Consider the following 16,388-nt stretch of genomic DNA (forward strand, 5'->3'; position numbering starts at 1 on the left):
TGAATATACATACAGTTTTATTGAATTGATAATAAATGAAAATATTATTTAAAAATATTTTTTCTGAAAGATATCTTAAATCTTTAAAAGGATTTTATTGTCTGTTTTGTGTTAAATAATATTATGAATCGTTACATACTATTATGAATAGCCGAAAGGTTATTACTCATCAAGTTATGAATAATATTTACATGTCAGTGGTATATGTATCTTTGAGGTTAGTATCAACGTTTATCATCATCATTATTATTATTATCATTGATTTCTAGTTTCAATACGTTTCGATTTTATCAATACTTTTTTCTAGAAGCGTGTTTTGATTATATTTATAATTTTATTAATTTTAGACGATAAAATACATAATAGTGAATAGCTGACTTCATTCTTTTAGTAATACCGGTAATATTGTTTCCTCAATGCCTTGGCCCTGCCCCAAACAGAGGACATAATATTCCAAATATAAACAAATGTAACAGGTATGTTTTAAGTTGTTTAATTTTGTTTTATGGCTTATAATACATCGCTCAAGATGCTGATTATTGTCACATGTCACGTTTATTTCTGCGTATAGACCAAGATGAGACCGTGCAAGATAAGGCTTGTTATAAAATAGCAGAAATTCTGCCAAATTAACGATCGAAACATTATTTTTTTAAGTTAACTTACCTGAAGAGAAATATAGAAATCATTGAGGGCGTGTCTTTGAAAACTGGAAGAACAGAAGTAAAATGGAAATGCTTTGATTTTAAACTTTTATGAAACAATTTTTAAAATGTTAACGTCATGAATTATGTTTAATGTACAAGTCATTATTCCTAATACAGATATTTACTACAACTTATTGCACGGTAGTCAAGATTATTTTTTTAAGGATGTAGATAGAAAGGGTTTGACTTAATTTCAAGTTTTGACAGACATAACAATCACGAGAAAGGTTAACGCGATAGGCTGCACGGGATATGTTGTTTATACATCAAAGTAACTTGTGGAGTTGAAAGGCCAGGATGACGCCTCTGTTCACGGGTAATAACCCGGCACATACGCACACCAAGTCAGGTCAGGAAGTTGAGATCCTGAGTAGGAAACACATTGCTAGACATGGCAAATAGCTGCTAGTGCTACTGCTCAAATCCAGAGGGACTTTGGACAAATCAGGGAGAACGGTGTCTTAAATGAGCCCTTTGGGGACTCCACGATCCGTGTTACGCACGCGCAAAGAAGTTACATTCTCACGTGCAAGATGGCGGGTGTCAGTTTCGCGCCAAAAACGAGTGAACCCGCTGGCGGTGTTTTTACAAGTTGTTAGAGCCTTGAGCGCTACACGGCCCATGTGTGGCTGTACTCGTCTGCCGGCCAGGTTGGACCCGGTCTCCATTAGAACTAAGTGAGAAAAGGCCCTGGATGCGCGCACTGGGAATTGATTATCGAGGTAATTGATAAAATTAATCTTCGTCGGCATAGCCTCATCCGCTAATGGCTGGAAGACCTGCCTGGCCGAGTGTAGACAGTTCCGAACGGGGCCCATCTTCGCACCGCGTTACTCGCTGTAATAAAGGGAAATTGTCGATTGTTCCTTCGAAAAGGTGTGAGCACAATTCTCGCATACCAGTTCCCTTCACACCAAGTCGAGGGCGATCTCTGCCCCCAGTAGAAACTTCAATGTCGGATTACAGCCGCGACTTGACAACTTCTCCGCGTTGTCTCTGGAAATTATTAAATTCCCCATCTTCCCCAGTAACTTAGTCGGTGACCAGGCACTGCATCCGACATGGCCGCGGCACCATTGCTACAGCGTTTCTCCATCTCACACCAACATCTTTCAAAATAAATAAACGTACCTTGGATTCAAAGTTTGGTCTAAGCTCCCCATGCCTTCGACTGCGTGTGCTGAGCCTAGTTTGGCTCGCCAAGCTCTCGTCCGTTCTCTTTATACACCCAGTAGTCTTACCGCATCAATATTTTAGTAGAATTTCATAAATAATAGAACGGATCACCTAGGTTTCGAGACACTAGAGCTAAATTGCTCGTGACTCGTTGTCATAGCTTCAATACACTGACATAGTCAAATATAATTGGCATTTGGAAATTAAGAGCCGATTTTTCAAACGAACTGGTCAAGCATTTTATTCGGGTGGCGCAAGCGGTCGTCGTAAACGTCGAGGTAGGAGCTGGTGACAGCCACGTCACTGATGTCGACATGTCTTTTGAGACCTGCTCGCGGAGGAGACAATCGGAGCATGGCAACTTGCACTGATTAGTGAGGAGTTAGGCAGAGTCGACACCATACCAGTACATTACAGTGTCACATGACAATTGGAGACGTCCAGGGAGCTGAAAGGGGGTTGGGGACGGTGCTGTTCGTCGGGGGAATGTCGTCGTCTGTCGGCGGCAACGTTGTAATATAGTTGAGTGGCTGACGGAAAGCATAAATGACCTGACGAACAAACACTGATCGCTTGATGAAATGTAAAAGAGAATTTTTTTTCTGTTTTTGTATCCTTGCCCGCGTGGGATGATCTGTTCACAGACAATAGGAACGCAGTTCCCGACGTGAAGTGGTGACGTCACAATATAAAGAAATTGATCAGGATTATACGGCAGTTTGATATGATAATTCTTTGACGATCCATGACATTTGTAAACGAAAAATGACGACCAGTTCAGGAAAATGTTAAGTGTTCTGTCTTTGCAATGCAAGATGGTTACAGCAAACTTTAATGGTTCGTTATATTAGCTGTTAATATGTTTTATCTTCCTCATAATGGGAAAGGAAATGACAGAGAACCTATGGTGTATCATTACATAAACGAGATAAATTTAATATCAGGCATAAAATTCATTAATTGTATGGCAATACCCAGTCAAATATAATCTTCTTAGAATTGCCGTGTAATAGGCTATCAATTCCAAGGTAATTGGCGCTCTATCGTAACTTTACATTGCATGTGCTCAGTAACATTAGTATAACTGAACCAAAATAGCGAGGGATCGTGAATATTTTTGGGGATCTGTATTTGTGGGGAAGATAGAGCATACAATTTTGTTTAAAAATATCCCCAAATATTCATGTCTATTTTTGTTTGTTCAATATACAATATATATGGGATGTTGTTTCGTTGCAGTGGGCCGGTTTGATTAGTTTATATAAATGAAAGGTCCAGATATACGAGTGTCTCGATTACGACGTAATACGATGAAGATGACGTGAACACGTGTCCGGCATCAACAAGCATTGGTTTGGGAGCAAAGGAGCCTACTGTGTAATGCGTGAACCATTGATAAGATATATGAGAACTAAAACCACCGTTTTACACTGAGATAGTTGAGAATAACAAATCGTATTAACGAATTATTGATACAGCGAAATGTCCCTCGTGATATATGAACACTAACGTATAAGTGTCCGGTTTGCAGGGTTTACAGTCAAAGTCGTTGGTAACAGTAATTGTCCGGAATGCATTTTTTCCAGTGTATGGAGGTTTTACTTTACAGAAAGGTTGGTAACAACAAGTGCCACGTATGTAGGGTTTCCAGTCTAAGGAGGTAATACTTTACAGAAACGTCAAGTGTCCGGAATGCAAAGTGCCCGGAATAACGAGACCGCACTCCCGCAACCAGTACCGTTACCACAAAGCAAGCAGACCATTAAAGAACAGAAGAGAGACGCTCGACTTCAAACAAACACGTGCGTCCAGCTCAAAGACCAATGCGGTAATTTCACAATTATACTCCCTCGAACACAATTGTAACTATCCGTTAACAAATTATATCCGCAAGATATTCCCTTAGCTGTCTCTGCTGTCAGGAACCGGTAATCAACAGCCATATGGATTAATCTAACCCCGATAACCTAAATCCCTGAGTAAAGTCCCCCGCCCCATGAGTCTATTATTCTACAACCCAGGATAACAAATGAAGGGAGGGCGCGGGAACAGCCGGCTGTCGATGACGTCGTGGACGAATTATTCCACGCCGCAACATCGGCGTCAGTTATTAGTAGACGAGCTGAGTGGGTGTTGAAGCGTTATTTTGGTATTGGTTCTAAAAAAGTAACACATTTTATATTATCTTATGTTTATCCATCCAGATCTAGTTTAAATCTCCATTTTGTAAATGAAACTGGACTACTTATCGATTGTAATTTGAATTTAATAAAGAGAGAGAGAGAGAGAGAGAGAGAGAGAGAGAGAGAGAGAGAGAGATAAAAAAACATATACATTTCACACACATACATATTTCAATAGTGTACATATATCCGAAGCCTCGTTCTTCAGTAGTGGAATTATTTTTCAAACTTATTGATTTTTGTTGAGTGAAAGTAATTTACCTGTATAAAAATAGAAGTGAAAAACCCACACGAATCCCTTTGAGGGACAGTTCTTAACAATTTTGTTGATTGTCGACAAATTCCAGTTACCTTATCAACAGAAAATAACAGTAAATAGGTTTTTCAAGCTTGCTCTCACTGTTGCCGTCTGTGGTTATTTAAGCATTTGCTTGCATATTGTACGAGCGCTTCAAACACTCTTCACACATCAAAACACAGTATGGACAAATATTTCACAATATGCGGAAGAAGATCGGTTACCTACTTAATGTACATATGTCGTATTTATATTGTTGGATGATGTTTAAGTAAAGGAAAAATATTATCACTTTACACAATAGCACAAACAAATCAGACGACGGGTAAGAGGTTAGACGGGGTATTAGGTTAGGCGGGGTATTATCCAAGGGAAGTAACTCCGCTTGCTCTGAAACGCTTCTTCCACGCTGGAGAGAGCGACACGTTGAATGCGTCGCCTGGGGGAAAGGCAATTCAAACATTACTACTGTTGCAGCTACTCCGGGCGCTGCTGCTAGGATTATCAACATGCGAGTTCAAGATTAATAAAATAAATTTTGAAAGTCAACAGTTTTCACCCGACGAGTGTTACACAAAATTCGTAGAAGACATAATTATTTACCGCAACCGCTGTAAACAGTTCGAACATTGATGACGCTAAAACGTTTTCGATAGTAGTTGCTAGGCAACGATTTACCCCTTCTACGCTTCTGTTGTCTGTAAAAATATATAAGTATAATAGACAAGAAATACGGAGTCTCTTAATGTTTCGGTCTTAGTAGGGGCGCTTTTAAGAATACTAGTTTCTGTGTGCGTCTTGAGGGATGGGGTGTGTAGGTGTGGATTGGTGTTGGGTGGGTGGATGGTTGGGGGTGTTAGGTGGGTGTGAGTGGGTGTGGATCAGTGTTGGGTGGGTGGGTGTGGATGGAGGTGGATTGATATTGGGTGTGGATTGGTGTTGGGTGGGTGGATGACAAGTTATAAAAACGGCAAATAAGGTATATGATACGTTTGTTATACATCAGTTTGGTTATTGTAAGTATATGCAGTAAAATTCTAATTAAACGACTGAAATACGTACTGCATAATAGAATTATAACTTCCTGTTAGGAAAATTAAATTAAATTGAATTAATGCTGTCAGAGATTAATGGATTCGTTTCTGTATGAAATCATCGACTTTAGGTTTCAGAATCAATTTATTATTCCACATTGTAAGCGTTTTTTTCGGGAGTTTCATGTTTCTCGACAATTTCGTCGCGGGAAGCATCCACTATGATATTTCTTTATGCAAGACTTATTGAATTGCGCTCCTCAATTTAGAGGGATCAGTTATGCAATCTAACCTGTCCCTTGTACATGTATTATTCAAACGATTAATGACGGGACCTGCCATGAACTGATGCCGCCCGTTTCCATGGGGGTAAATGTTCGTTGTCAATTACGATAATGATGAAAAAATATTTGACAGGGGAAAGTTACAATAAATCTACATCGTTGTAATATGTCGATTGCTCCTATCGAGAAAATACACCTGAGTCTTAAAAAATATTGCATTACCGTAGATTTTACGACAATACAGAAATCCTTTGGGTGTTCAAACGTTTTGATGCACGTGCCTATAGCTCTGCTAAAACCCATTACGAAATGACAATTTTCAAAAATGTGTCGTTTAGGCACTTGAGATTATTACACCTGTGTTATTTACAATTGCGAGGGGACGTGTATTAACAGACGATATCTTTCAACAGTCTATTCGCAATCACTCAAATTTACCGACACACGCACCGCGCACACGACCAAGGGGAGATAACTCTTTAAGCAATCAGCGATCACAAAGACTTGTAATGGCACGACCACTTGGGTTTGTTCCCAAAGCGCGGATCTGTTTTAATGGAACAGGTAATATTAGGTTTCATCAAGTGCCTAATGAATTAAACGTCAGGTATTGGCAGATTAGTACGCGAAATCACGGGGTTTGAACACCTGTGAGGATCGCACACCTGGCCAAAGACGCGCGCGTGATAGTTGCGTTTATGACATCACTCTGACGATTTGATTTTACCTTGATTGCTTGCTGATTAATTACAGAGGGTGCTAACGCTCCTGATTCCCCTCGGGTCACAGTTAATCGCAGGGATGTCGATCGGTAGATATCGTTTTCAGTCGATGGCTGCGATTGTGCCCTGTGTGAATTCACGAGTAATTATCATTGCTGCCCGATTGATTTACAAATTTCGTTTTAATTTCTGATAAGTCACTTTACCTTTATTCCAGACAGACATTTCCCCTGCACGTTATGGACAATTAATAACAAAGTAATCACGGAGTAATGGCCACTTCGTGGAAGTACACTGTTCTCAGTCAAAGGGGACAGGAATTTTTGTTGATTATATTAAACGTGTTTTTACATGCATAACAATAGAGTTATTCTCAAGCTTATTCGTATGCGTTATTGATAAAATATAAATATTGTATGAGCTAAACCTTTTGAGTGCAGAAATAACTATGTAAATATATATAGTTATTTTCAGTTTTTTTCGATAAAATCTAATTTATCAAACTTACCATCCAAGTTGGCTAATATCAAATTTATAAATCTGCAATTAAATTTTAACACCATGTTTGTCTTTTTAAGATATAAATATAGATCATATTAAATGAGCTAACGGGGTGTGGTTTCAGCATACGCCGCTGTATATTAATATCAAATGATGGGAACGGTAAAGGGTCCGCTTGTTAAATACCACATGAAATCGACATTATTAGCCTTACCTATTAGCCAATTATTAACTACTTTGGTGTACAATGCGTGGCTGAGGCACTGCTTACCAGCTGTCTGGAGTGACCAGTGACCATTGTCCGGGAGGACCGTCGGGCACCTGTTTCGCTGACCAGTCAAATGATCATAGGGGGCGTGTGATGGTCAGCTTACTGATGCGCTCGGATTTCTCAGTGGGCGTGTTAAGGGGGAGAGGTGAAATCTCCCTTACACCACTATGAAGATTTGATTTGAGATTATCTTTAAGAGCACAAAGCAATTTGTTCCCGTATGAATATAAATTTGGTTTTGATAAAATAAAGTTTCTTTAATTATAAATAGCGATATGTTACAAACGTATGTTCTCTCCATTTTGATACTGATAAAAAGTTTGACTTATATTCAATTTTTTAATGCAAAAATTCCAATGTAGATAGCATATAACCATTGTATATGTCAAACACATTTATTTGAAATAGTCCGTCATATTCTTATTGATGTGAACATTACTTAGAAAGTTTGACTATCAATTAAGACTACTTCTATAAGTTGTGTGTGTGTGTGTGTGTGTGTGTGTGTGTGTGTGTGTGTGTCTATATATATATATATAAAGTGTGACACACAAGTATTTTCCTTCTTCTCTTGTAGCCTCGCTGTTACTTCAAGTACCATTGTGAGAGGAAACCCGCCATATGGTATAGCTGGGCGGTACCAATGTTTAGTCTGGGTTTAAAACAACATTCCTACACATCCATCGATTAAAAGGGAGGGAAAAAACAATGCAGTGAAGTGTCCTTTTACACATTTTGCTATAAAAAGTGACATACGGAATGCACCGAAATTCGATCGGGTATATCACGTGATCTGGACGCACGGGTCCGACAAATGCGCATCTGGGGCCCGAGCGGGGAAATGCACACCCTTTCTTTATGAAGGCCCAATGAAGCAATTAATGTAAACTGTGTAGGAGACCGACCTGCCCCACGCGACAAATCAACTAGATTGCTACCTGTTAGTCGCTATACACACCATGTGACGGCTTCTGAAAGGGCCTTTTCGTCGCCATTACCCCAACTTTTGTTACGGTATCTATTGTTGCTTCGGGGGTCAGCCCGAGCGATCCGGGCACGCGAGCGCGTGCACAACACATGACACGTGCGAACCGTGCAAAATTTTACTGCCGGTGTTAGCCGACAATACCGCTAGATACTCGGGTGAATTAAATTTGTCAAACAGACACTTGCTATTATTAAAGAAGAATGGGATTTCATAACTGACACCCTTTGCCACTCTTTGATGTTGTTAGTTTGTCTTTGAGAGGGTGGTAAATACTCGTTTTTCTTTGACAGTAGGGAAATATTTACGCTTGACTTCTGCGATAAGCGATCGTTACGATTATGAAAAACATTTCATGGTTTATTATTTTGAAGCGTGTTGATATTTAATTTTTATGATAAGCAACGTATTCAATATATGAAGTTCATCTTAACTTCAAAAATAGCAAACTGGAGGTTATTTAATCAAGAACTAAAAATACAAACATTTATTTGTGTCAATAAGCATTATGGTTTTTTTCAGATGCAGTACAGACTTTTAGCGCAAATTCTACTTAGTGTTTTACATACATGTGTATCATAAATTACTTAAACTGATGGAATAATAATTTTGATTTTAGGTTAATGTAAACTTTGTTGTGCGTTTTTGTAGGTTTAAAAATTGCACGGAAGAATTATGAACTACATGAAATAGAGATTACTAATTCAAGCTACATGAGTGACTAAATCCCTTCTCGTTAATATTGAAATAACCATACCATTGTGGAAATAAAAAACGCTATAAAGATACACAATATTCGTTGAATTTTTAATCGTGGGAAATGAGCAATTGTTTCATTCAAAACTTGCGCTTAAGTTAGGGCGATATTTCCGTCTTCTCATCACTCACGAAATTATTTAATAAACAACTCGTCATATTTTCAAAAAGTAGTAGTTTTTTAGTGGTATGAAATTAACAAATATTCACATAACTATTTGTATTGTGCATATTAACGTTAAAACGGAACGTTACTAATTCCTGTATTGTTATAGCTCGGTTTTGGACATACGCAAACTTTAAGACAAATATGTTATTGGTTTAACCGTGGTTAAATATTCACAAATGTTTAGTGAAGTATGTCACAAATGTTTAGTGAAGTACTTCACTGACTAATAAGGCTTAATATCCACATTTCGGTAATTCGTTTCTTATTGCCACGTTTAATTAGTGAGACTCCTACAAGTTATGCTACGCTCCTATAAACATTAAAACGTTGTTCACGATTTCTAGTTTCACATTTTGTGTTATTGGTTCACCATTACCGATTGTGATTCCCTAAAGGACACCTCACTTACACGTACGAACATAACCCGCGATCAAACATCAAATGAATCTTGCCCTTGAAATGAACAAGTTCGTGTTCGGGTGTCAATCGTAAGCGATGCAACGCAATCTGCCAGGCAAAAGAAAGTACACACTTGAAAATTGGATTTGATCAAAAAATTATAAACGTTTTCAAAACGTTACTGGGTTGAAAAAGTCGCCGAAGCACTGCAAACTTGGTCCACAACACAACGTATACCCTTATCAAATACATCACCATTGGATAGCCATTTCTCGTTTGTTTCATTCGTAGCCACCGTCATGGTTGTACTTAGTCTGTTGTCCCGCAGTTTATGTCATATAGTAATAGATAAAACGCCTGCACGCAAAAAGAAAGATATCTATTTATTTAGATAATTAATTATACGCCGTTACGAAAATATATTTCTTCTTAAAGAATCAAACTTGTTTTTAAAAAATTGGTAAATTAAGGACCGCATACGTTGTGGGGCCTGTCTCACGGCATACAGATTCCAATTTGTTAGATTTAAATTGTGCGCATGCAACACGTGCTGGCGCGTGCGTCATGAAAAGGGTTACATTAAGCTACTTTAATTTCTTTGTGCCAGTATGGTTAATAATTTCCGATGTTTAAATGTTGTCAATCTGAGCTGCGGGCTTTTTTCACCTTCGTCTTTATAGGGCAGTTGGAAAACCCATGCACAGCTTTGTCAGATGCTCCCATTATGAAAATCTTTGGAGCTTTTAATTCCTTACAAACACAAACATACTAATTAGTAATCGATAACATATTAGGCAACCTGTTTCGCCCTGTTTGAGAAATAACAAATGTGACTTAAATCATATCATCTTAGATCGGGTATTTTTTCCTTCACCGAAACGAAATGAAAACGAAATGAAAAAGGCGTCTAATTATTTTCTTTTTTTTCGCAAAATGAGGCTTTTAACTGAAATAGAAAGTTTTTGATTGTAACTTCAAATATTCAAATATATTACCCTGGCTCAAGGCAGGATAAGATGCTTCTGGAAAAGAAAATCGGCGGCTCGTGAAGTTCACAGCGGTTCTCGAACATTTCATGGGCGTGGTGGACCCTGTAGTTTGACAAATAATTTTAAGTGGATTCAGATTTAATATCACAAATGTTGGTACTCTGTGTACAAATGTATGGCGATATTCAATTAAATTTAGGTGAAAACGAATATATTATATACACCCAGTCATGACGTTAAAAAGTAGATCGAATTCTACAATTAGGGCTAACGGGGAGTAAGCAAGTTCATGGTAATCCAACGTCACAAATATTGTAGATTGTATAGGCACGAGGTATGTTACAACTCTATAGCATCAAGGTCAGAAAATGAACAACGCATTTCACTCCTGTCAACGACAATCATGACTACATTCAACGAATGTGATCACTAGTGTTGACGAACATGAAAATTCGAATCATGAACATCGAATATAATACTTTCATAAAAATAAATCTCACCCATGACCAAAAAATAAGATCTAAATTAGCTTCTTCAAATATATGACCTACGAAGACTCACCCATGCTTTCCAAAATAAAATATTTCACGGAAACGTATATATCCACTGCCGTCAAAGAGCGTCTATCATCTGACTAGGCGGGCAATTACCATCTATTAGATACAAACAAACAACTCGCGCTTCACCGTTCAGATCGAAAACGGAAATTATTAATACATCATAAATAGATAAAGTTGATCCCGAGATGTGTAGCGAATTATTTATACTAATTGTTCTGAGGCCGGCACTGACTTGACAGAGGAATAACACGACGAGGCTATATGTTTTGATAAAATTTGCATGGAATTCATTCATAAGACATGGCAAGGAAATGAGAACAAACTGAAAAAAACAAACATTGATAAACACTTTCAAAAATACCATGAAAGTTTGAAAATAACTTCCTACCTGATGCGGTGGCATTTGGTGGGGGTGATAAAGTCCGTATGAAGACATTATCTGCGAAATAGTGGCCGACCCGTGGGGTACTGGCGGAAATCACTTAGCAGACTAGGGCAATCTCTCTTTGGGAAAGATCGTCTTCGTTAATAATACAGTTCAACCACAGGTAGGAATTTTAAGGGTGCATTAATAATATTACACTTGGACTGATCAATGGAGTGGACCGGTCTCACTGATTGGTCCAAAGGTGGACCAGCTGATTGCAGCCGCTTCAGTAATTATGTTACCTGGGACTTCAAAGGTACCGACACCGAAGGCGAGCCTCGTTTTCGATTCCTATACCTGCGCCTACCAACTGTGGCGGTGTGGCGTCTTCGCTATGATGCTACCAGACTCCTCGCAACGATAAATGACAGTTGGAATCAAGATTCAATAAACACCATTCTCGTAACAAATATAAACCTACCACTCGAACTAATAAAACACCCCCAACTCTTTATGTACCCGGGGTAGCATTTTGACCATGTACGCGAACATATGTTCCGAGATCCCAGAGGCGCAAGCGCTAATTGAAGAAGGCAGCCGTTAATTGGACATATTCTCACTTAATTAAAACGTCATTTTCTTGATAGTTAATTAACTCCCATGCCGCACAACATACCTTTAAGTCCAGTTCCATTCGCGATACGCACGCCTTATAACGTCCTCACTGCAAAATATATGAAGCCAGACCTCTTCTTCCTCCGCTCACCAAAATGCATATGACAGCTACTTTTACCTAGGTACTTTCGTCACAACCGAGGCTCCGATCCCTTGTATACTTTGCTCCAACTTTCAACCTCTTATCTACCTTATAAAATTTTAATAAAAATGTGATATTTTGCCATCTCAAGGCATCCGATTACAAGGTTCCAGCCCGGCACTATATTCTTCAACCTACAGCCGGATAACATTACACAGGAAGAACAGGGTCGGAGGAATATTGTTGAAAATTATAAATTTAAAATTGATTATATTTGTAAAATGAAATGGCAGCTTTATTGACATAACGCCATAAGGGCATATAACACCCGCGTTATAACGGAGAGGGTGGAGGCTACGGTTTTAAAATATTCATAAGAAAGGTTATTCTTTTCTTTATCATTGTCCCTGCATTTAGATATATATTCTTGAAGCGGGAGAATAAAGAAAGCAGTCTGGTACCAGTGTCAGGGGGATTTGGTAAGTGGGCTATTTGCCGACGGGCATTGTTGTTCTATGCAGGTGATACTGATTACACATTAGACGTAAAATAAACTATATTTCTTTATGTCGATACAATTCTATTTTCTTAATGCCAGAATAATACATCGTACCTTATTGAAAGCACCCATTTCTATTATATTTCAATATTTATAAAATATATATTTATCCTTTAGCTAAGCGCACGTTACTTTAGTTTAACCAAATACCGGTTACACGATTACAAAATTATTGTTTAATATACATATTGTTAAAATGTACACCGAGATTATAATCGCCAGTTGAAGCTCATTAAGGTCGGCTGTTGGATCTTGTGTAATCAGGATATGGAGCTTTCTTACGAAACTGTATTTATTTAAAAATAACAGCTCTTTCTAAGGACATTATGATAATGAATTGACAAATTGATAATATAATGTTTTCATTCCAAACGTGTTTTTTTTCTATTAATGCTTAATCTATAGGATTGGTTGAATATTTTCAGTACTAAATATCCCTCTGTGTGATAATAGAAATATGAATGATGATGATGATGATGATGATGATGTAAACTGATGACGATTAACAATTATGACGATGGCAGTAATGATTACGATAGTAACGAAAAAATACGGACAATCTTGATGATGCAGGTGGTCACCTAAATACAGCAATAAACATATATGTTTGCAAAATGAGTTAAAACATTTAATGAAGTTCTTTAAAACATTATTCAGGGAACAGCGTCTTGATCAGAATTTTCACAGTCATCGTGAAGCAACAAGCAGCCACGCCATACCCCTGCCGTACACCAGACCTTGTATGTACTCGTGTAGTGTTTTGGATTGAAATATTAATAGTGTGTTGATTCATTGCGAATGATGGCTTACGATATTGTAAATAATAAATCCGCGATTACCACAGGCGCAAAACACGACACTTATTTTCATTCTTCAGAAGTCAATATGCCCTGGTTTTAATAATCCGTTTGTAATCTACATAGCAACGTCTTGACAATCTACCTAAGACTATTTAATTCGTGTGTGTATTTTGAGTTATTTAAGGCGGCACTTGTCAGCAGGGTGATGTAAATTGGGGTAGGGGGCACGGGTGGCCCAGTCGTCAAAGGCGCCGCGATTCGCTGTGCAGAGTTGCGTCCCTTGGACACGCCAGAAACCTATGATTGTGGGTTTGAATCCCGGTTCGCCGCGATTATGTTTCTAGGTTTGTCAGCACCATACCCGTGCTCGTGGGTTTCACCGAAGTGTCCGAGGCCCGCATCACTTCGGGCTTTTCACTCACATTAAGCTATCACACTGCTATATAACTGGAATACTGTTAAAAGCGGCGTTAAACCCAACTCATTCACTCACTCGGGGTACAACTGTCATATATTAAGGTTTTAATAACGGTCTCAACCTCAATCTGATAACGTTAGTGGTGAGGTTGAACTAGAAAACATAAACGTCAAATCACCGTTAGTATAGGGAAGCGGCAATGCTAGTATAATGGTAGAAATTAATAAATAATTGACGTGAAACATATTCGTATTATATAAAGGCATTCGAATCTAATCTGGACAAAATCTAAGCAAAAAGAAATGATTTTAAAATCTGAACAATAGCGCTTGTTTGTTTCTTTTGAAAAATCACTGTTAACGAATATTCAATAAAACCACAACTCAGCAAGTAAGATATTATCCACAACTGATTGGTGGGGCATGGCTCGTCTGTCTCCAAAACCCCAGAGAATAAATAAATAAATAAATAAATCCAACTCAAGTCTGGAACCAGTTGGCAAGTCTCTGAAATTAATCATTGTTCTGGGCTCCTATTGTTTTATACTTGTACTTAGTATATATGTTTTCTATATGAGATAAATTAATTTCTGGGACTAAATGTTTGTCCAAAATATGTTTTTTGTCTGTTTTGTTTGTTGTTTAACGCCGCACTCAACAATATTCCAGCTATATGACGGCGGTCTGCAAATAATCGAGTCCGGACTAGACAATCCAGTAATTCACATCATGAGCATCGATCCACGCAATTGGGATACGATGACCTCCCGATCCCGTTAGACAACGTTAGTCGCCTCTTCCGACAAGCATAATCGCCTTTTGCGGCAAGTATAGGTTGCTCAAGACTTACTCTATCCCGGATCCTCACGGGTCTGTCCAAGATATGACTATATGTTAACAGTCACACCTGGTAGCCTAGTAATATATCAAAATTAATGTAAATTCAAATTTCGGTAATTATAGTCTTGAAATACGTTTCAAGTTTCAATGATACATGTTTTGAAGTGTAAGATTTTTATCATATTTTGCTGTGTGCGGATTTAAGGAACTTCTCACATGAACGTGGCTTTCGAGTTTACCGTCACTAATTGATAAAGTCCGCATGATGGTGTTATTTTTTTATGACGATGCATAATGTGAGTTTCTGATTGAATTCATTATCACTGGTTTGATTTAAAAATCCGAGACAATTCTGAGGTGACTTTTTTCATGTAATGTTTCATCTCACTAGCTGTGCATCTGTCGTTGCACATATCAAGGAAGTATCGATTGTCTCTTCGTATACGTATCACATCTGTAGCCAAGGCCACCCTTGCGTATATGGAAGCCGATAAAGAAAGCCTTATCAGTTCACCACGCGCAGTACACCACAGAGAAAAAGCCGCAAACATTGAAGGCACAAATCTATCCATATATTTACAATGGCATCATTGGTCTGAGTGCATAATAGAAATAAATCTATGCCATTAATTGACAATATTTTCTTTGAGAAAAGCTTGCTAATATGATTTGCTTCGCTACTGCGAAGAAAATATTTGGTCAAAAGTAGTTCTGGAAATATGTTGTTGATATTATTAATTATTATATTTTAAGATGAAGCAAATATGTCACAGAAGGTGCAGCTGAATTCGAGGAAGCACGACCAGGCTATATACGGATATACAATCTGATGCTAATGTCATACATCGACTGTCATCAATTCAAGTCAACTTCAGTAAGTTATATTCCCAAGGAAATATGCATGGTAATATTTCTAGGTTGAAAGACCTTTCTTTGGAAGAAATATCATATCATTTTCCTGACTTGAATGAAAGACTTGGTATTAAACATTTAAGACACAAGATGATATATGTGTCCCTTGGGCATTGCTACGTTCTATGGCGATACAGTTTAATGGTTACGTGTTTGGTCCGTAAAATATATTTCTATCAAATATTCACATAGTATGTTAATCACAGACAGGATATACAGTAATTAATGGAGGGTGGTGATGGGGATACAGGGAGTGCCCAGTGTTGGGATGATGAGGCCTGTATAGCTGTGTGGACCCGTGAAGATCCGGGGTAGAATAGCTCTTCAGCAACCCATACTTGCTGTAAAGGGTGACTATGTTTGTCTAAGAGGCGACTAACGGGTGATCAGGCTCGCTGACTTGGTTGATGCATGTCATCGTATCCCAACTGCGTGGATCGCTGCTCATGATGTCAGTCACTGGATTGTCTGGTCCAGACACGATTATTTACAGACGGCCGTCATATAGCTGGAATATTGCTGAGTGCGGCGTTAAACAACAAACAAACTGTATAACTGTTACTCGTATTGTCGGTTAATGTAAAAATAATTGTGTTGCAAAATCATTAAAATGAAGCATTTTTTCTTTCATTGTAATAAAACTGTTTCAAAATAACCCATAGCTAGATTAACCGTGTTTTGCTTATTGAATAGATGAGTTGC

The 16,388-nt window shown here is 38.2% G+C and overlaps 1 protein-coding gene across 3 annotated transcripts in view; it reads right to left on the bottom strand.

Annotated features, from left to right (window-relative positions):
• Window positions 1–16,388, bottom strand: part of LOC139449591 (POU domain, class 4, transcription factor 3-like) — a 90,571-nt gene that overhangs the window by 10,529 nt on the left and 63,654 nt on the right. The window contains exons 1-2 of one of the 3 annotated variants that reach the window (XM_071231055.1): window positions 1,839–1,879; window positions 667–709 (exon numbers count right to left, since the gene is read on the bottom strand). The exons of 1 other annotated variant lie outside the window; for it this stretch is intronic. In XM_071231055.1, coding sequence (XP_071087156.1) covers window positions 667–709; window positions 1,839–1,870 — 75 coding nt within the window. In that variant the 5' untranslated portion in view covers window positions 1,871–1,879. Of the gene's footprint in view, window positions 1–666; window positions 710–1,838; window positions 1,880–11,422; window positions 11,548–16,388 lie in introns of those variants that run through there. One more of the 3 variants, XM_071231056.1, reaches the window with a different exon arrangement.

The sequence above is a fragment of the Haliotis cracherodii genome, unplaced genomic scaffold (assembly GCF_022045235.1).
Source record: "Haliotis cracherodii isolate W230 unplaced genomic scaffold, xgHalCrac1.p SCAF_8, whole genome shotgun sequence".
In the NCBI taxonomy this organism is placed as follows: Eukaryota; Metazoa; Mollusca; class Gastropoda; order Lepetellida; family Haliotidae; genus Haliotis; species Haliotis cracherodii.